The 22177-nt window shown below is 40.3% G+C and overlaps 2 protein-coding genes across 5 annotated transcripts in view; one reads left to right on the top strand and one right to left on the bottom strand.

Moving 5' to 3' along the window:
• WDR93 (WD repeat domain 93) overlaps nucleotides 1–4597 on the bottom strand; it is a 54139-nt gene extending 49542 nt beyond the window's left edge. For all 3 annotated transcript variants that reach the window (XM_063445642.1, XM_063445643.1, XM_063445644.1), the window contains exon 1: nucleotides 4523–4597. The gene's annotated coding sequence lies outside the window, so the exon portion shown is untranslated. The remainder of the gene's footprint in view (nucleotides 1–4522) is intronic.
• An 853-nt stretch (nucleotides 4598–5450) lies between these two features.
• On the top strand, nucleotides 5451–16070 carry PEX11A (peroxisomal biogenesis factor 11 alpha). 2 transcript variants are annotated; one of them, XM_063445640.1, is made up of 5 exons: nucleotides 5451–5608; nucleotides 6716–6757; nucleotides 10344–10482; nucleotides 10709–10824; nucleotides 13822–16070. In XM_063445640.1, the coding sequence occupies exons 3-5, from the start codon at nucleotides 10427–10429 to the stop codon at nucleotides 14388–14390; spliced, it is 741 nt and encodes a 246-aa protein (XP_063301710.1). In that variant the 5' UTR covers nucleotides 5451–5608; nucleotides 6716–6757; nucleotides 10344–10426; the 3' UTR covers nucleotides 14391–16070. The 2 variants fall into 2 exon arrangements, with proteins under 2 accessions (XP_063301710.1, XP_063301711.1); XM_063445641.1 differs by lacking the exon at nucleotides 6716–6757.
• Nucleotides 16071–22177: the final 6107 nt, after the last annotated feature.

Below are 22177 nucleotides of genomic sequence, written 5' to 3'. Positions count from 1 at the left end.
TCGCCTGTAAGCGGCTTTTCAAGGGGGAAGTGATGCCCTCGTGTGTATGGTTTAAATAAGGCGCCATACACACTGATTGGTTGGTGGGAGGAGCCAACGGACGTGCCGGTTAACCCCATCACTATCCTTCAGACCCATAAGGGAACCCTTCTGACTGAAAGAATAAATGTTAGGTGAAATCAATACTTATTGCCAAGTGGTAAACTATAGGTGATGCCCTAGTAATAATTCCAGCAAAAATATTAATGTTGTATCCTCAGGAATGATCCACATAAAGCTTGATCAAAGGCTATTTTACAGCATTGTCGATGTACATATTGTAGAGAATATACACGAATGCCAACTACTGAGAACTCGTTTCAAGTCACTAGGATATCCCAATAGGGTTCTGAAAAAGGCATTCCAAAGAGCGAGCCAATCCGACAGACTTAAAAGTCTTAGCTTCACACATACCAAGTCCTCTAATTTCACTCCCAGATGCATTGCCACCTTTGATAGTGGGTGGCACATTATGTCTGACATACTGTCAAAAAACTGGCCTATACTTCGCCACAACCCAATACTTCAGAAAGTATTACCAGACCATCCTGAACTGACAGCTCGGCGAGCAACTAATCTACAGGACATGCTTGTTCACAGCTATCTGGCATCTCCTACGGCCACCTCTAATTGGCTATCCCAAACCAAAGGGACATACCGCTGTGGACATTGTAAAGCATGTAAATACATTTTACCCTCTAAAATTACTCAGTCGAACTGCTCTAAGATAAAGGTCTATACCAACGCCCTCATCAATTGCAGCACCACGAACATCATCTATCTGATAACTTGCAATTGTGGGCTGCAATATATAGGTAAGACCTTTCAACAATTTAGATGCAGAATCCTGCAGCATATAGGCTCTATTAAAAACACCATCACTCCTACCCCAATAGCCAGACACATTCAGAATTTTCATAGTGGATTGACAGATTGCTTGAAATTTCAAGCAATTGAAAAGCTTTCTCCCAACCCAAGAAAAGGGAACACTAACAGACTTCTACTACAAAAAGAGTCACAATGGATCTATAAATTTAAGACACTGACACCCTGTGGCTTGAACGAAGAATACAACTATACTCCCTTAATTCATAAATAAAGCAAGGATATTCCATTGATGGCACTATTTATTAACATTATTTACAGTCATTTTCTAACACTTTAAGACCATGTATGATTCCTATACTTTACCCTACATGTTTCACCATACTTTTTATCCTCTTGACCCATTATTTACCCTGGGAACCTGTTTTCCTAAGTTGATTTATTGTAATAATTCGGTAAGGACCAATATCAGTTAATATGTCCGTGTTAAGGATCATCCGGATCTACATTACACTTGTACCCACTTGGAGAAACTAACCTGATATGTACTTTCCATATCAGTCTCTCCAACAATTGGTTATGCTGGAGTAACAGCTAATTGTATTCTAGCAACCTATTGGGCACTTTTAACTGACCTTACTGTGCAATATAATTTTATTTGCACTGGTCAATATATGTTAAGGGAGCTATTATAACATTTTGATCCCGACTACTACTTATTAACACCTCTTAGATTAAATTCAGTATTGTGTATATTCTCTACAATATGTACATCGACAATGCTGTAAAATAGCCTTTGATCAAGCTTTATGTGGATCATTCCTGAGGATACAACATTAATATTTTTGCTGGAATTATTACTAGGGCATCACCTATAGTTTACCACTTGGCAATAAGTATTGATTTCACGTCCGTTGGCTCCTCCCACCAACCAATCAGTGTGTATGGCGCCTTATTTAAACCGTACACACGAGGGCATCACTTACCCCTTGAAAAGCCGCTTACAGGCGAAACGCGCGTCGGGGGCTTTCTCTCGTGTAGCTCCTCGTTGCAAGCTTAGCCACCTTGATTTAGCTAGACGTAGAATTTCTGAGCACTAGATAGAACCTTAGAATTGATTTAGGTTCTTCAGCTAAATGCTCCTTACAGGTCCGGGATTCAGCTACTAATCAGCGTTCTTAGACAGATAGACGTGATTATCTAGCAAGCTTAGAATCGTGAGGACCTTTAACACTATTTCTTTGGGTACGTCCTAGCTGTGCACACTTGCTGATATTGTACCTATTTCTAGGCTGTAGCAGGGATTTCCAGCCAGCTAACTATTCCTTGTTTCGGCCAGCTCAGCCTACTATCCTTATAGGGCTATGAGATTTGTATATACCCACTATTTAGCTGTTTATTTTTTCAGTTAATTTTATTAACTGTACAGCAATTAGACTTCAGTGATATATATTTTCTCTCTATCACACACATGTGTTTTGGAGCTACCTATTTAATCTATTTTATTTTATTTTCTGCTGTCTCTACTCCTTGTGTACCTCAGGCATACAACTGAGGTTTTGCTACATTCTATTTAGCTATTTGATACTCAGTATCTGGACACCATCTGTCGTTAGACCTAATCACTTATATTGCTAATAGTCTGTCTATGTACCATTAATTTGGTCACATAGTATCGATATATACACTCTCCCATGGTTACAGATACACTGTAATTCAAGGTTTAGCAACATTGGGCTTGCTTGTACCCTGGGATGGTGATTTATTACAGGAAGGTAGAGACACCTTATGAGCAACCTATTTATATTTATTTTATTTCATTTTTGTTGTCTCTATTCCTTTTTTTTACCTCAGGCATACAGCTGAGGTCTTGTTACATTCTAATTAGCTATTTGATACTCAGTATTTTGATACTAGTTATCGTCAGATCCAACACTTACTCAGCTAATAGTCTGTCTATGTACCATTAATTTGGATACATTGTACTGATATATACACTCTCCCATGGTTACAGACACACTGTATTTCACAGTTTAGCAACATTGGGCTTGTTTGTACCCTGGGAAGGTGATTTATTACAGGCAGGTAGAGACACCTTTAAGAACATTGTGACTTAATATGGTCCACTCTGCTCTCCCTCGTTAATCTTTTTTTCTCATGGTGTTTGTCTAGAGCCAGGTATCTTTCCTGCTCTTTTTATATTTTGCTTTGATTAAAAGTTAATTTTTATCATACTGTGTGGTCACTGGACAGTTTGTTATTTTGTTTTTGGTTTACTACAAGGGAAAGTAGCACTAAAAAAAAGGAATGTCAGTGTGGGGAGGCTGGTGACAGCCTCCCTCACCCACTGTCACCCCCATAGCCTGCCTCCCCCCACTGTCACCCCCACAGTCACCCCCATAGCCTGCCTCCCCCCACTGTCAACCCCACAGTCCGCCTCCCTCCACTGTCACCCCCACAGCCTGTCTCCCCCATACCCTGCCACTCACCCCCACAGCCTGCCTCCCCCTACTGTCACCCCCAAAGCCTGCCTCCCCCCACTGTCACCCCCACAGCCTGCCTCCCCTCACTGTCGCCCCCATACCCTGCCTCCCCCTACTGTCACCCCCACAGCCTGCCTCCCCCCACTGTCACCCCCACAGCCTGCCTCCCCCCACTGTCACCCCCATACCCTGCCACTCACCAGTCACCCCCACAGCCTGCCTCCCCCTACTGTCACCCCCATACCCTGCCTCCCCCCACTGTCACCCCCACAGCCTGCCTCCCCTCACTGTCACCCCCATACCCTGCCAATCACCAGTCACCCCCACAGCCTGCCTCCCCCTACTGTCACCCCCAAAGCCTGCCTCCCCCCACTGTCACCCCCACAGCCTGCCTCCCCTCACTGTCACCCCCATACCCTGCCACTCACCAGTCCCCCCCACAGCCTGCCTCCCCCTACTGTCACCCCCACAGCCTGCCTCCCCCCACTGTCACCCCCATACCCTGCCAATCACCAGTCACCCCCACAGCCTGCCTCCCCCTACTGTCACCCCCATACCCTGCCTCCCCCCACTGTCACCCCCACAGCCTGCCTCCCCTCACTGTCACCCCCATACCCTGCCAATCACCAGTCACCCCCACAGCCTGCCTCCCCCTACTGTCACCCCCAAAGCCTGCCTCCCCCCACTGTCACCCCCACAGCCTGCCTCCCCTCACTGTCACCCCCATACCCTGCCACTCACCACTGTCACCCCCACAGCCTGCCTCCCCCCACTATCACCCCCATAGCCTAAAGTTTGCCATTTATTGTTTGCAACATCATACAAGCATCTGGTGGTCTTACAATAGCCAAGCTATGAATATAGCTGGGGGAGAGGGGGGAGATTTTCTATTCTATTCTCATATTTGTCATTTTGATTTAATTAACTATAATTTACTAATGTTCGGTGAATAAACTCTCAAATGTATGTAACGTGCACAACATAATTAGTGTATTCTGAATGCCAAGGAACTGTCATATTACTAGAAAATATTATTTTCCACCTCATTCAAATAATTCCGCCTAAGTTTGCATTGCTGAGCATCACATATTCTGTATCTATACTATTCTATAATTATAAAATGTAAATCTCATTACTCTTGAGTCCAGACCCAATAACCCTCTCAGATTGTGTACCTCTCAGTCTGGCAGGGCTGATACTCGCTATCCGGGTGTAAATGGGGAAAAGAAAAAACCTGTTGCTGATCTCCATGGTAACTACTAAAACCGGAAGTGTATTCTAGACAGGAAGTCACTATACCCATGCTGCCATTCAATAACTTTATATAACTTTATATTACTGCGAGGATTAAAGAAACATACGTTCTGAAAGGGAAGGGGGAGGTTCTCTCAAAGGGAAATGGAACTTTGATTAGCTCCAGCGTTCTAATTGTAATTGAACCCCTAGGCTTCCAGAACCATCAGGACTCCACCCACACCCATCCCCTAATGACAATGTATGCATCACAGTTTGACCCAGGCATGGTGCAGTCTGTAGTTGCCATACAGTGTTAGATTCTACTGTATATACTGTGTATTGGTGTCTACTGTTACTGTATATACTGTGTATTGGTGGATACTGTTACTGTAAATACTGTGCATTGATTGATTTACTGTATATACTGTGTATTTATGGATTCTGTCTATACCGTGTATTGATTTATTTACTGTATATTGTGTATTGATGGATACTGTTACTGTATATACTGTGCATTGATAGATTTACTGTATATACTGTGTATTGGTGTCTACTGTTACTGTATATACTGTGTATTGGATACTGTTACTGTATATACTGTGCATTGATTTATTTACTGTATATACTGTGTATTTATGGATTCTGTCTATACCGTATATTGATTCATTTACTGTATATACTGTGTATTAATGGATACCTTTTGCAGTGCAGTTATTATGGTCTACTGGTGTAATTAAGGCTCAATAACCATAGTAAAATAACACACAACAGCAACAATGCAAAAATGTTTTTTTTAACTATGAACTTGGCGGAACCTTGTTGAACTTGTTCAGTTTCCGGCGGAATCATTACTGAGTGATGCTTGTCGCATGTTTAGTGCAGGTGACAGTTCTTAGACTCTGCACTGTGAGAAGTGGGACAGAGGTAATCTGTCACCGCGAGAGCCTGGCAGGGAAGCATGAGTATTCGTGTGTAATCGTTAAATAATAGAACTGGAGACAAGAAGCAACTCTAAACAGTAAAAGGTACTTACATACACAGATCAATGACCAATGGTCAAAATAGGAAAGGATATAATGTAAATGAGTAATGCCACAAAATCGGAATAACTAACAAGAACATGTATGTATAATGTTGGGTAATATGTGAAAGTTGAACTATAGGGTGTAATATTTGGTAATATCAGTCTCTCTCTGTGTAATTTAAATTTTTTATTTTTTTTATTTTTTTTTTAGTAAATTAGAATGTTGTGTTTTGCAATTAGTTGTATAAAATATTTTAGAATGACTTCCAGCAGTTTTAACACATCTTCTTAGTGGCTATTCCTTATTTTGACACTTTATTGGTAGTTTTATTTTTTTTAACATTCTTTATTTTTTTGTGCCTTTTAATTGTCAGATAAATATAAATAGACATTTCCACATATCAAAACAAGACATGATAAATTGCAACACACAAAGTAGACATTTCAAGAGAAATAATGCAATTTTTAAAAATATATAACATATTAGATCACAAACCAGGGACCACTGGCAGATAGTTTGGCGAATTATTTATTTGGAATTCTTTTACCAAATTGTTTATTATTATTATTATTTGATTAACCTACTTTAGACCATGTTTGTTATCGTGAATGTCTGGATATGTCATTAGTTCTAACTTATTGACCATTAACCTCTTCACTGCAAATGCTTGTTCCAGATTGGTGTGCAAAGGTTTTGTCCAGATTGGTGTAAGTGGTAATGATAGATATTTTTTAATAATCCCAACGTAGAGCAAGGAATCGGCCTATTCTATGTACATAGATTTAAATATATTACTCAGCGAGAAACTGTCGCTTCCAGAATGTTGACAGTTCTTTATTCTCTCACCCCAAAAAACAAATTTGCAGCACGTACTGGGGTGAGCAATGCAGTGCAGGTAAATTATTTTTTTTTACTTAGCATTTGGTGCAAATTGTAGATTATGCTAATGCAGTGTACCTATCATCTTAATCGTAATAATGACCAGAGTCAAGTATTTTGTATTCATCTCTCTTTACTAAACTCCATCACCATCTTTTGCTTTTCTTCCATTAGTGATTGTTTGTGGACATTTTGAGATGTCTTTCACGTCTTTTTGTTTCTTTTCAGTTTGATTCGCCTTCTATTACCGCATCGGTCTCAGGAATTGCGGTATGCTTCCATTCCGGATTCGGATTTGTTTCGTTTTTATTTTCTAATACTGTTTTTGTTTATATTTTCTTCGCAATTATTCTGTTAATTCGCATCAAAGAAAGAGGAGGAATAAGTGTAATGAGGGCCTTTTGCACCCTCTTAAAGTCTGTGCTGCTGGAGTTTAGTAAAACCAGTTTTAAACTCCTATCATGTTTTAAAATTAATATGGGCCACTTATTTCGTTTGCACATGTTAATAGTGCTCATACCCACGTGGGATCGTGGGGAACAGCAAATGGCATTATATGAAGATGGCAGCCATGAAGCGCGTCTTTTATTGTCACCACTGTACCCCTCACCCCAGTAAATTTTTCCATATCTTTTACTTTTAGAGAAAAAATGGAAATTGACAACAAAAATTTGTCTGTTTCTCTGTCGTCACACTTATCAGACAACAGATTTCTTTTATACAGACAAAGTCCATTAGCTGAGTTAATCTACACATGAAGATGATTTAAGATATCAAAAAGAAATATATATATATATATATAATTGATTTGTTTTAAATCATATCTAGTGTTTGATAGTTGGGGTACTTTGAGTCAAGATTGAACACAGAGTAAGAGTTACAGACAAAAGCATCTCTACAGCAGTTACTCTCCTCAGTTGTGAGACAGAGAGGTTCGTTAGGAAATTCCCAGGGCCCCTAGAGCAGTTTTTGGATTTCTCCCAAATGAAATAACATTTGTTTCAAATTGTGATCAGTTGCGTCACCTGTCTAATTTTTCTAGTTTACTCACATGATGACAATGGATCATTTGACTCGGTTAATTTTGGTGTTTCTAATAAAAAACAGTTGTAGATAAATCTATATACAGTCATTGGGGGAAAACGTGCCCCCTCTTATGAATTATATGGCTTTATATATCAGGACATAATAACAATCATCTGTTCCTTAGCAGGTATTGGAATTGGGTAAATACAACCTCAGATGAACAACAACACATGACATATTAGAGCGCATCGTGATGTATTAAACGAAAATAAAGCCATAGTGAAGTAGCTATGTGTTTAGAAACGAAGTACACCTTATGATTCAACAGCTTGTAGTACCACCTGTAGAAAAAATAACTTGAAGTAATAATTTTCTATATGACTTTATCAGTCTCTCTTATCGTGGAGGGATTTTGGGCCACTCTTCTTTACACCTGTGATTCAGTTCGTTGAGGCTTGCTTGCATTTGTTTATGCACAGATCTCTCTCACAGCATTTCAATTGTTTTGAGGTCTATACTTTGACTGGGCTATTACCACATCTTGATTCTTTTATTTTTCATCCATTCTGTTGTAGATTTGATGGTGTGCTTGGGATCTTTGTACTCTTGCATGACCCAATTTCGGCCAAGCTTTAGCTGTCAGACAGATGGCCTCACATTTGACTCTGGAATACTTTGGTATATAGGGGTGTTCATGATCAAATTAATGACTGCAAGGTTTCCAGGTCCCGTGGCTGCAAAAGAAGCACAAATCATCACCCCTCTGCCACAGTGCTTGACAGTTAATATTACCGTGTTTCCCCGAAAATAGGACCTACCCCGAAAATAAGCCCTAGCCGAATTTTCAGGGTGGGCTGCAATATAAGCCCTACCCCGAAAATAAGACCTAGGCATTTTACCTTTGCGGCCCGGCGGGACTTCCTTCTTCTATGAGGAGGAGGGGGAGGAGCGTTGCGGGCCGCGGCATCGCGCAGCGTGATGACGACGTGCGCAGCGTGATGACGACGTGCGCAGCGCCGTCAGTCTGCCTTCACGGATCTTCAGCGGAAGGATACATTCCGGGCAGTGAGACACCCAGTGGTCGGACTCTTTGAACTGTGAGTAGATACCGGTATTTTATGTCTGGGACTTAATTAATTAAAGGGGGGGGGGGTGAATTAATTAAAGAGGGGCGTGAATTAATTAAAGGGGGGTGAATTAATTAAAGGGGGGTGAATTAATTAGAGGGGGTGTGGATTAATTAGAGGGGGGTGTGGATTAATTAGAGGGGGTGTGGATTAATTAGAGGAGGTGTGGATTAATTAGAGGAGGTGTGGATTAATTAGAGGGGGGTGTGGATTAATTAGAGGGGGGTGTGGATTAATTAGAGGGGGGTGTGGATTAATTAGAGGGGGTGGATTAGAGGGAGGGTGAATTAATTAAAGGTGGGGTGGATTAATTAAAGGGGGGTGGATTAATTAAAGGGGGGTGGATTAATTAAAGGGGTGGTGGATTAATTAAAGGGGTGGTGGATTAATTAGAGGGGGTGTGGATTAGTTAAAGGGGGTGGATTAATTAGAGGGGGTGGATTTATTAAAGAGGGGGGTGGATTAATTAAAGGGGGTGGATTAATTAGAGGGGGGTGGATTAATTAGAGGGGGTGGATTTATTAAAGGGGGGTGGATTAATTAAAGGGGGGGTGGATTAATTAAAGGGGGGGTGGATTAATTAAAGGGGGGGTGGATTAATTAAAGGGGGGGTGGATTAATTAAAGGCGGGGTTCAATGTACATACCGGTACCGTAAATAAATAAGCCCTACCCTGAAAATAAGCCCTAGTGTGTTTTGTGTGACTAAAATTAATATAAGACCCGGTCTTATTTTCGGAGAAACACGGTAGGTGTTTGTGCTGATATGCTGTGTTGTGTTTTCACCAAATGTGGTACTGTGCATTATAGCCCAAAATTTCCATTTTGGTCTCATATGTCATATGTCCAAAGGACATTATTCTTGAAGTAATGTGGTTTGTTCAGATGCAATTTTGCAAACCTACGCTGTGCTGCTATGTTCTCTTTAGAGATAGGAGGCTTTCTCCTGGTAATCCTTCCAAACAAACCATGCTTGTTCAGTCTATTTCAAATTGAACTGTTATGAACTTTGACATTTAACATGCTATCTGAGGCCTGTAGAGTCTTAGATGTAACTCCTGGGAAGATTGGCAACTGTCTGGAATGTTTTTTCTACCTTTGAATAATCTTTCAATTGTTTGGAAAATGGTCTTATAAGCCTTCACAGTTTGATGGGCAGCAACATTTGCTTCTCTAAGATCATTGCTGATGTCTTTCCTCAATGACATTGTGTTAAACCTTTTTATAGTTGTGGTCACACTTGCGGATGATCAATTAACCAAGGGCACCTGTCTGCTACTTAATTTCTATGGAAGCAGTAAGGGTGTACTTAGTTTTTCAAACATGGCTTCTCCATTGTAGCATTATTTTTGTTAAATCATGACACTGTGTAATATGTCATGTGTTTTTGTTCATCTGAGGTTGTATTTACCCAATTTTAAGACCTGCTGAAGAACAGGTGATTGTTACCATGTCCTGATATGTAAAAATTCAAAGAGGGTGTACTTCCCACGACTGTAAACAGCTCTGTTATGATACATCAATCATACAAATGCAATAAAATTAAGCATTTTAAATGATTCTTGGAATATTTTATAGACTATGCTGTCAGGTTTGTGTGGCTGGTCTACTGTATATTCCTAGATTTATAGTTAAAGCTTCCATTTTGTATATATTTGTTATATAACATTTTTATATTTTATGTTTTTTTATTTCTCTGTATAGCCATATACAGGATCTGGGCATCAGAAACAAAACCAAAGTGATCTTCTCATAATATACCATTTGGAAACAGCTGGGCAGATAATATGGATTCATTCGTAAAATTCACAAATGAAAGTCAGGGAAGAGATCGTATTTTCAGGTAATTTGACTTTGTATGTATTTAGTTCTTCTGTCTGTGTGCTAATTGTTCAACAGTGACGTCAGCAGATGTTTTTCGGAGTGCGGTGCGCTTATTACATCCTGTCCGGAACTAACCATCTTAAATAAATGTACAATATAATGCATTATTACAGCTGTGGAAGAAAAAGGAATGTGCTTTCTTGGTTTTGCATAGTAGCTATCATTCCCATGTTTTTCCATTTCAGAGCCACTCAGTATGCTTGCATGTTGCTTAGGTATTTACTAGAAAATAAACCTGGCAAAGAGAAAGTGATATTGAAGCTCAAACGATTGGAATCTAACATGAGTTCTGGCCGTAAATGTAAGTACCAGACTGGGCGGTGAACCCTACTCCCTAGTTCTTACTACTCCTATATTCGCTTTATCTTAACAGTCAGCTCGTTACCTATTTTAACTAGTGTCTGTGATTTATTGTTGGTAAATCAGCTGTCATATTGATAGTTTTTGTTTTGTTTTTTAAACGGATGCTATAAGCACCAAAGCTACTTTGGCTTATTGAAGTGGTTTTGGTGTATAGATCATGCCCCTGCAGTCTCACTGCTCAATTCTCTGCCATTTAGGCGTTTAATCACTTTGTTTATACAGCTCTAGTCACACCTCCCTGCATGTGACCTTCCCAGTCACCCTACACATTTTCTGTAAAGGCAGACCTTGTGATTAAAGTTCCTTTATTGCACTGTATAATTTAGAATTTCTTATCTCCTGCTCAGTTACGAGCCTGCTGGAGCCTCCTGTGTGCAATTACGGATAAATTAATAGAGCAGGAGATAAAAACTTCTAAAGTAAACATGCTGTCCTGATTGAAAATGAAACCATTTTGTTTGAGTCACAGCCAGGGGCGGTGTGGCTACGGCTTCATAAACAGAAACAAAAGTAATTTAACTATTAAATGGCAAAATTGAGCAATGAGACTGAGGGGACATGAGCTATACACAAAAACTACTTAATTTAGTTATTTTGGCACTTAGAGTATCCCTTTAACCTCCATGCCATTGGCAGGGAGTTAAATGATGAGTACTACAATAAATTATTATGTATAGGTTTTTTTTTTATACAATGTACAAATGCAATTTTATTATCTGTCAAACACTGGAACAATTTTAATAATCTCTAATTTTATTAAAAACAGCATGTGCAAAGGTAAAGCAAGTAAAACTTTTCTAGAGCAGTATATTTATTAAAGGTTGGATTTTCTTCCATGCACAAATAAGGCATACATTTAGTCCTTAAAATAAAGCATTAATTAGTTTAGAGAGTATTCCAAAATTTACCACATTAAAGGAGGCTTCATGTTTTTCAAACAGAAAATGAGTATGAGGTAATATAAGTATATGATCATACAAGCACTTCCCCTTTTTTTGCTGCTCCTGTGTTTTGAGCTCCTGTAGCACACATTGTACTATTTATTTGTCTTACTATTATCACACTCCATCACCTGGTGTCTATCTAGTGTTAGCCCCCTAATTTAATTGCCTCCCTTGCAATAATTGGGCATTTCCATATACTGATCTCTGGACAGTACTTGTTTTAGAGGGCTGCTTTCTGATAAATGGGTAAATTGTGGGTGAGCCCCAGTTCAGAAGCCAGGTTAGCAAGCCTCCGTAGTACCTGAGAGTTGACAGTGCATTATATTGAAACAATGTGCGTTCTCTCAGACAGGATTCGCTACCTGTGACAGATTCTGGCCCTGGGGGATTCTGTAGATCAGACTCAGGAATTTCAGGCCATGATTAGTGCGGCTGTAGCAGCGTCAGTGGAAAAGGCGTTGTCCAAAGTATTCACACAAATCCCTCAGAGCGTACTACAAGAGATATACAGAGACAAATTAGGGACTTCTTTGTCTCATTATATTTCCTCCAATTGACTTTCTTAGACTCAGGACAGAGTCTAATTGTCAATCCCGACAGCCATCACCAGTGATGGCTGCAGGGAATTGCCTGTGTCTATGGAGGATACTGCAGTCTCGGAGGATCCTCCTTTTACCTCAATGCAGAACTCTTGCTCATGCGCAAGAGTAACACAGGAATATCAGCCATCGAATATGGCAAACTCACCAGACTGTGACAGTGCCACTAAGTGTTATTACCCCGTTTTCACTTTGAGATATATTTCAGCTTTTGTTTTGGAGTTAGAAACTTTCTTCTTCATACTCGTGATTGGATCGGTTGGAAGTTCGTTGAGACAGATATGTTAATCATATCTGTCTTAAGTTTTTATGTCTGTTGCCAATGTTTGTTGCATCAAAGAAAAAGGAGGTGCTTCTATGACCATGCCCTTATATTACATATTACTCATGTTCTGATATATAATATGTGCTGCTGTTGAAATTTTAAGCATAAACTTAAATTTTCGGATTCAGTAGCCAAATTAGTATTTTCCAGCTACGTTTCATTATCCCGCCCTCTGACAATGAAAGGGTTAAAAACCTTCTGTGCTGACTCCGTCTCTGCCTGCTCCGTCATTGCAAAACAGAACCTAATGCGTGTGCGCGACAAGCACTGTGTGCGCATTAGGCTTTTCCTATAGGAAGGCATTGAATCAATGCTTTCTTATGCATTTTTTGCAAGATCCTGGATGTCCAGCATCGTTTTACTTAGTTAAACTCTGTGAAACAGCAGGAAGCGCCTGTAGTGGCTGCCTGGTAGAGCCGGTAGAGGCAGTTTTAACCCCGCTTCTCTAAAACTGCAATCTTTTTACTTGCAGGGTTAAGGGGACAGGGACACTGCACCCAGGCCACTTCAATTTGATTAAGTGGTCTTGGTGCCTATAGTGTCCCTTTAAAAGTTTTTTTTACTTAGCTTTTCTCCATCACCTCACTGGTCTGGAATTGCTGAGCCTGCAGGGACATGCTGTAGACACCAGAACAACTACCTTAAGTTGTACTGGTTCTGGTGACTATAGTATCCTTTTAAAGATTTCCAGACATCAGACAAGAGTAAACCAGGAGAGTCCCCAAAAAGAGGTGGTGTGGGTGAGGATGTACAAAATAACACAGAGAGAGTCTATATAACATGTAAGGTTATATTACCAATGAGAACAAAAACATGTACAGTTTCCTTTAACATACACAACCAGAATTGTATTGTCCACAGCACAAATGCACATTTTGGTGGTAGATCGTTCTGATGCTTTATTAACCTTTTTTTTCCATTCCATTTCGAAGATCTGGCATACTTACCTTTTACATAAACATTCCAATTGTTTTGGACCATGTTAGTTTGCCCTTTGAACTACAAGTCATATTCTAATTCTAATTGGCTTGCAACAGCCAATGATTAACTTTGTTGGTTTTCTCTAGTATTCCGACTTGGCAACATGGTGCATGCTATCGAAGCTTCAAGAGCAGCAGTGAAGATTTCAGATTCTTTTCTATGTTACTGTCTAACCGCAGCCAACGTGAACCGATTCTTTTACTTTACTTGTGACACAATCCTATGGGCAAGAAGTGTTGGTTTGGTGACTGACATCAGCACGGAAAAATGGGGCATCAGAGCAACCAAATGCTATTATTATTCACTCCTGTTTAGTTTGGCAAGGGATGTGTATGAAATATTAAGGTGCATGGAGAAAGAGTCTAAAGAACTGAAACATGATGGCCGTGATACAGGTTATGTCAATGGTCCTGATTCCAAACCAAACCGATCTTTAAGGAAAGTACTTGAACAATTCGTACTGGCACTTTGTTTAAGCTTAAAGAACCACCTGCCTGTTTTACTGGACACTTTAAAAAACCTGTGTGATCTTTTTAGCCCTCTTGACAGCTTAAACATTTACCAAACTAACCAAGGATTTATTGGACTTTGTGGTTTAGTATCCTCAATTGTGGGAATCCTTACACTAGCAAAGCCACTGTTAAAACTAAAATAATAATTAAAATATGACGAAAAGGCAGTGTATCAGTGCTCACATCAAAACAGGCAGTAATTAAGTTTTAGCTGTTCTAAAAATACATGCACGAGGGCAATACAATGGTTCTAATTCACTAAAGACTTCATTGTGGTAAAATGAATACCAAATTGCAAAATTTAGACAAAATTAGGCAAACTTTGAAAAAAAAAAAAAAAAAAAAACACAATCTGAATAAGGAATGCAGTTGTTTTGGATCAATATTTGCATTTCAGATTTTTTTTTTACTTGTTTGGTCAATTAAGCCCTCTCTCTTATAGAAATATACTACAAATAGTAAACTAAAATTTCTAAAAGAAATACGTGATGTATTACTGCATTTTATGATTTTTGTATTTATTTATTTTTTACATACTGTTTTTAGAGCATTATGACTTCTTACCTCAGATCCTCCTGGCAATATTTTCAACAGAAAATATTTAGCCCAAAACTTTAGTGAATTTTCGTATCAAGTAACAGGTTTATATTTTGAAGTACTGGGCCACTACTTTTTATGCGTCATTACACACGTTCTTAAACTTTTAAAGCGGTGACCAAGAGTAGATTATTGTCCGCTTCTAATTAATATAAAATGTAACAATATTTCAGATGAGAAGCACTTGCGCAAATAAAAAAAACTACCTCCCAGAAATAGCTGCAACAACACATACAACTGCTGCTAGCCTTTCTTTTCAAATATATGCAACGGGACATGCAAAAACGTGTATCTCGCATCAAGCCCTATGGTCATAGTCTATTCTTCAGAGTGTTAACTATTATAGGAAGTATCTTCATTTTCAACATTTTGAAAATAGCGATATATAACTTCTGATTATGACTGTTTTTTTTTTTTTGCTCTTAACACACTACACTCAGGGCTATTCACCAAAACCCTAAATTTTTCCGGAATTATTCAGGGAATTTAAAATTTTAGGTCAAATTGGAAAGATAGCGATTTGGATAATTTTTCCAATTAAGCTGTTTTGACCTAATATCTGAAATTTGTAAGTTTAGTGAATAACCTTGTTTGATTCCAATCTCAAGGGAATGATGTACTGTAGATGTAAACCAGACCTTCTTTTTTTGCTGTAGTTATTACTAATTTAATTTAACTAATGACAGGCACTGATTTACTTGCAGAAAATAATAAAATATATTTCGAATAAACTAAGCTGCCTTATTGTAATATGGCTATATTAAACTGTGGGATTTATTCACTAAACTGGACATTGTAAAATGCCAATTTTAGACTACGTCAGCCACTATGCAATTTTGCAAAATGGAATTTTTCATATATTTGTAATACTTTTGTCAATTCTTTAAAATTTCCAGTGAGTGAATTGCCTCCTGTGTGTGTGATTGTTGGAAAGGATGTATGTATAGCTGCTGTATTTATTAGGAAGATATTCGGTAATGTGTCTTTCTGTAGTATGGACTTTTAGGTGATTGCCTTATCTTTCTGGACTTTTTTTCTTATCATTACATTTTACTTAAATTGTCTCTTGTACGAAATTGGAATTTGGTAAATGCCATTTTTTTGTGAGAATTTACTTCTGCGTGGTGTGTGCTGATTTTAAAATCAATAATTAATATTTCTTAACAAAAATGTATATTTTATAACACTAAAGATTTTAGTACCTTTTGGAATTTTTATGATATATAAACAAGCAATAAAACATTTTATGAATGTTTGTTTATTTTTCATGTGATTCTTTGTTCTTTTTTGGGCGTTAACTATAATTTCTAAGTAATAGGTATGTTTTTTTGGGGGGGGGGGGGGTCATAACATGGCTCTTGCATTGTACAAAATGTATAAAATAAGTAACATTTTCATCTGGTGGCAAATCCTATATTGTGGCATCAACTTGCAGCTTAATGTGCTTATTAATTTGTAACCAGAACATGTATTCATGGACCAACTATGTCTCTTCTATCTAACTGCATTACTAACTACCCATCCTTCTTCATCTCCTCCTCCTTATATTATCCTACGGCAATCCTAAATTAAATATTGACATGCTAAACCGAACTTGCTAATTCTAAATCATGTGAGAATGCTCACTATATTTAGAAAGCTAGACACAAGTGCATCCAATGTCACCATAGAACATTAAGTATGATTTTTTTTTTGCTTTGTTTTTTTTCAGAAAACACCTTTGAACTCCCTCAGGGCTTAGACTTTAGGTGTTTTGAAGAACTAATTGAGAGAAGCTGGACAAGGAACTGGGAGAAGATGAACTGACAAGTAGAAAATAGTTTGTAAGCCTTTTAAAGATTAAAGCAGAACTATAGTCACCAAAACAACTTTAGCTTAATCAGTGACGTACATACCGGGGTCGCAGGGGTCGCGGCTGTGACCGGGCCCGGCCCACCAGGGGGCCCAGCCGCCCTGCGACCCGGTATGTACCCACTGTGGCCAGCCTCTTCTCCTGGGGGGGCCAGGAGCTGGCCACCTTAGGGCCCCCCGAGGCTGGCCTTGGTGTCACCCTGCGGGCGGGCAGGCTGGCGCGCGCGAGGGAGCACTCTCCCCTGAGTGCTTCCTCTTCAGCTCCCTCGCGCACTGCACTGATGCCGGAGCCGGAAGATGATGTCATCTTCCGGCTCCGGCATCAGTACGCGGCGCGCGAGGGAGCTGAACGGGAAGCACTCAGCCAGGGAGAGTCCCGCCGGGTGACACCACTGGACCCCAGGGAATCCCCTCAGCTCTCCCAAAGGTAGGGAGGCTGGGGGGATTAAATAAAAAACAACAACAACAAAAAAACGTGTGTGCGTCTGTTAGTGAGTGTGTTTTGTAAGTGAGTGTGTGTCTGTCTGTCACTGAGTGTATGTATGTCTGTCACTGAGTGTGTGTCTGTCAGGAAATGTGTATGTCTGTAAGCTAGTGTGTATGCATCTGTTCATGAGAATGTGTGTCTTAAGCACTTACCTTTCTCCAGCGCTGGGGATCTCTCCGCCCCGTTCCGCCTCTCAGCTCCGAATGCACATGCGTGGCAGGAGCCGCGCGCGCATTCAAACCGCCCATAGGAAAGCATTACTCTATGCTTTCCTATGGATGTTCAGCGTCTTCTCACTGTGATTTTCACAGTGAGAATCGCTGAGGCGCCTCTAGCGGCTGTCAATGAGACAGCCACTAGAGGCTGGATTAACCCTCAGTGAAACATAGCAGTTTCTCTGAAACTGCTATGTTTTCAGCTGCAGGGTTAAAACTAGAGGGACCTGGCACCCAGACCACTATCATTGAGCTGATGTGATCTGGGTGTCTGTAGTGGTCCTTTAAGTGTATGTGTATCTGCATGCACTGGCGTACATACAGGGGTCGCAGCCCTGCAACCAGGTGCCCGCCGCCATGTTTTGCGGCCACAGCTCGCGCAGAGTAAGCGCGCGTGGGGGGAGGTGGGGACACGGATCAGTTTTCGCACCGGGGCCCCATGGGTTGTGTGTGCGCCACTGAGCTTAATAAAGCCATTTTGTGTATTAATCAACTCCCTGCAGTGTCACTGCTCAATTATCTGCCATTTAGGAGTTAAATCACTGTTTATTCAGCCATAGCCACACTTCCCCTGGCTCTGACTGACACAGCCTGCATGAAAACAAAATGGTTTATTTTTTAATTTGATGTTACTTAACTCCTGCTTTGTAAATTGAACTTTAATCACATACAGGAGGCTCCTGCAGGGTCTAGCAAGCTATTAACAGAGCTTTACAGGAAGTGTTTAGGAAGGCTGTGTAAGTCACATGCAGGGAGGTATGTCTAAGGCTGCATAAACAAAATGATTTAACTCCTAAATGGCAGAAAATTGAGCAATGAGACTGCAGGGGCATGATCTATACACAAAAACTACTTCATTAGGATAAAGTTGTTGTTTTTTTTAATTTATGATAATTTTATCTTCTATGTATAATTGTCACGCCACCCGCGTATTGCTACAGCGATATTCCCACAAACTAAGGGAAATACTGCCAAACACTCACCTGAGGTGACCTCTCCTTTCTCAGCAGCCGGCTCTGTATTATTAAGGGTGCCGCCCGCTGCTGCTGTGAATAATAAAGGGTTTCCTGATTAACCCTTAAAGGGCCAGATCAATTACAGCCTATCAGGAAATGCCTTTAGCTATTTAAACCTAGTTTGTCCATTTCTCTGTGCCCTGTTGTTGTTTCCAGTTGGTTATCTGAGAGTGTGGTCCTTGTATTGATTTCTTGTGTATCTGACCTTGGCTTCCCTTATTGACTATCCAATCTCTGTATTCCTTGAATTTTGGCTTGGCTCCTGACTATTCTGATATCTCCATTCCTTGACCTTTGGCTTGTTTATCGTTTGCGTTATACCTTTGTCTTGGCTTTTCCCTTTCTTTTGTCTTTTGCCTTTTTACGTTAAGTCCGGCCATTCTAAGGTCCGGTAATACTTCTTAGGTATTTGCTTTATATCTACTTAAGTTCTGCGTGTTGGGCATCTACAGAAATCCTGACAATAATAAACCGCAGTTTCCCACAGCCCAGTACAATGGGTTTACAAGACAAGCTAAACTCACAAATTTGACTTACAGAAACAAGAATTAATGAGGGCCCTGCTCAAACGAGAGAAACTGCAATGTTTACATTGAAGCACTAAGTCTGCCTCCAGTGGTTGTCTCCCAGACAGCCACTGGAGGAGCTTTCTGGATCCTACTGGACCTCTGGTCTGGTAATTGATGCTGGGCATGCATGAGGACATCCAGCATAAGATATTTTTTCCCATAGGAAAGCATTGATTCTTACACCACTTTTGGTAGGTACTAACCACTGCATACCGGGACACACACCACAAGACTTGTTGTTTTGGAGATGCTCTAAACCCAGTGGTCTAGCCATCACTATTTGGCGATTGTCATAGTCACTCAGATCTTTTCGCTTGCCCATTTTTTTCCTGCTTCTGACATGAAATTCAAAAACGGACTGTTCATCACTGCCAATTATATCTCACCCTTTGACAGGTGTCATTGTAAAAATATAATCCTTGTTATTCACTTCACCTGTCAGTAGTTTTAATGTTTTGGTTGATCAGTGTAGTAGTGATAATAAATATTTTATGTGCCCCACCTTTTGTTTTCTCCAAATCATTGCCTTTTTTTCTACCATCAAAAAAGCACAAAACTTCTTATAAGTAAAGGTTTCTCAGGTTCACAGCTGGAACACTAAGACTGAGATGTAGGTACACACATACAGAGAGTGCAGAATTATTAGGCAAGTTGTATTTTTGAGGATTAATTTTATTATTGAACAACAACCATGTTCTCAATGAACCCAAAAAACTAATTAATATCAAAGCTGAATATTTTTGGAAGTAGTTTTTAGTTTGTTTTTAGTTTTAGCTATTTTAGGTTGATATCTGTGTGTGCAGGTGACTATTACTGTGCATAATTATTAGGCAACTTAACAAAAAACAAATATATACCCATTTCAATTATTTATTTTTACCAGTGAAACCAATATAACATCTCAACATTCACAAATATACATTTCTGACATTCAAAAACATAACAAAAACAAATCAGTGACCAATATAGCCACCTTTCTTTGCAAGGACACTCAAAAGCCTGCCATCCATGGATTCTGTCAGTGTTTTGATCTGTTCACCATCAACATTGCATGCAGAAGCAACCACAGCCTCCCAGACACTGTTCAGAGAGGTGTACTGTTTTCCCTCCTTGTAAATCTCACATTTGATGATGGACCACAGGTTCTCAATGGGGTACAGATCAGGTGAACAAGGAGGCCATGTCATTAGATTTTCTTCTTTTATACCCTTTCTTGCCAGCCACGCTGTGGAGTACTTGGACGCGTGTGATGGAGCATTGTCCTGCATGAAAATCATGTTTTTCTTGAAGGATGCAGACTTCTTCCTGTACCACTGCTTGAAGAAGGTGTCTTCCAGAAACTGGCAGTAGGACTGGGAGTTGAGCTTGACTCCATCCTCAACCCGAAAAGGCCCCACAAGCTCATCTTTGATGATACCAGCCCAAACCAGTACTCCACCTCCACCTTGCTGGCGTCTGAGTCGGACTGGAGCTCTCTGCCCTTTACCAATCAAGCCACGGGCCCATCCATCTGGCCCATCAAGACTCACTCTCATTTCATCAGTCCATAAAACCTTAGAAAAATCAGTCTTGACGTTTCAGCTTGTGTGTCTTGTTCAGTGGTGGTCGTCTTTCAGCCTTTCTTACCTTGGCCATGTCTCTGAGTATTGCACACCGTGTGCTTTTGGGCACTCCAGTGATGTTGCAGCTCTGAAATATGGCCAAACTGGTGGCAAGTGGCATCTTGGCAGCTGCACGCTTGACTTTTCTCAGTTCATGGGCAGTTATTTTGCGCCTTGGTTTTTCCACACGCTTCTTGCGACCCTGTTGACTATTTTGAATGAAACGCTTGATTGTTCGATGATCACGCTTCAGAAGCTTTGCAATTTTAAGAGTGCTGCATCCCTCTGCAAGATATCTCACTATTTTTGACTTTTCTGAGCCTGTCAAGTCCTTCTTTTGACCCATTTTGCCAAAGGAAAGGAAGTCGCCTAATAATTATGCACACCTGATATAGGGTGTTGATGTCATTAGACCACACCCCTTCTCATTACAGAGATGCACATCACCTAATATGCTTAATTGGTAGTAGGCTTTCGAGCCTATACAGCTTGGAGTAAGACAACATGCATAAAGAGGATGATGTGGTCAAAATACTCATTTGCCTAATAATTCTGCACTCCCTGTATACAGACTGATCCAGAGAAATTCTTACAGACTTTACCCATATAATTATCTAATCAAATTAATGTCCATCTCCAAGATGGGCACGCAATTCAAGAATACAATCCTAGAGGAAATTCCTGGTAGCTCACCAAATATTGTAGGTTATCCATACCTCCCAACATTTCAAATGGACAAAGTGGGACACTTTAATTTAAAGAGACACTATGACCATGTTATCTTCTTGAATTGGTTAGAGTGCTTGGAGTCCCCTGGCACTGTCGATCTATTCAGTGATAAAACTTTTTAGAGCATTTTAACACTGTGGTGGATATCCCCAAAACCTCCCTAAAAGACTGTAACACTACTCTAGCTCCCTGGTATTTCTCCCCCTCCCCGTGGACCCAGCAAGCGCCTCTCTCTGCCCCGTTCGTGGTTTATGAAACAAACCGGAGTGTCCTGAATGTTTCATCGGGATGTATCTGTGTTTCCCCAGGAACTGAGGCTCGGTCACAAGTACCACTTTGGCCCGGTCACCTTTTACCGCGATTCTCACCCCTTTCCCAGGACCCAATGAGAGCGCTTTTTGGAGGGGAGTTACGGATCATCAGAATGAACAATCACTACCTATGAGCCGGGGGAGCCTCCTTCCCCAACCGGCTAGAGACCCTGTTAAAGTACCGTCAAATACCAGTGACTGCCTGGTACTATTTATGGCTTAGACCACTCTAGCAGTCGGTCTAAACCTTAACGGGGTGGCGTTTCTCCAAATCTCCTATTTGGACAGATTGGGCGCTCCACCGAGAGCTATCCAGGGATATAAGACTTATCTTTTCTGTAGTATGGATTGGTTAATAACTGTTTTTATGTGATTTCAGGGTATGTGTATTTTTCTCTGTATCCAGGCGATAACTAACTTAGCGAGCCTTGATTCAATTATCTCCCAGACACAAAGACGCCTGGGCGAGATCTGTATGTAGAGAATGGAGACCCCATGCTGGGGGTCTGTTCATAAAAGGCTGCATTCTGAGCAATAAAATCAGATATACTCCT

This window comes from Pelobates fuscus, chromosome 3 (genome assembly GCF_036172605.1).
Source record: "Pelobates fuscus isolate aPelFus1 chromosome 3, aPelFus1.pri, whole genome shotgun sequence".
Taxonomy (NCBI): Eukaryota; Metazoa; Chordata; class Amphibia; order Anura; family Pelobatidae; genus Pelobates; species Pelobates fuscus.
This window is presented reverse-complemented; position numbering and strand designations above follow the sequence as displayed.

Excerpts from the sequence above, each read along its gene's own strand:
- PEX11A (XM_063445641.1), top strand. The coding sequence starts at position 10,427 with ATGGATTCATTCGTAAAATTCACAAATGAAAGTCAGGGAAGAGATCGT. Across the intron at positions 10,483-10,708 it reads GGAAGAGATCGTATTTTCAG|AGCCACTCAGTATGCTTGCA; the intron begins GTAATTTGACTT and ends TTTCCATTTCAG. Across the intron at positions 10,825-13,821 it reads CATGAGTTCTGGCCGTAAAT|TATTCCGACTTGGCAACATG; the intron begins GTAAGTACCAGA and ends GGTTTTCTCTAG.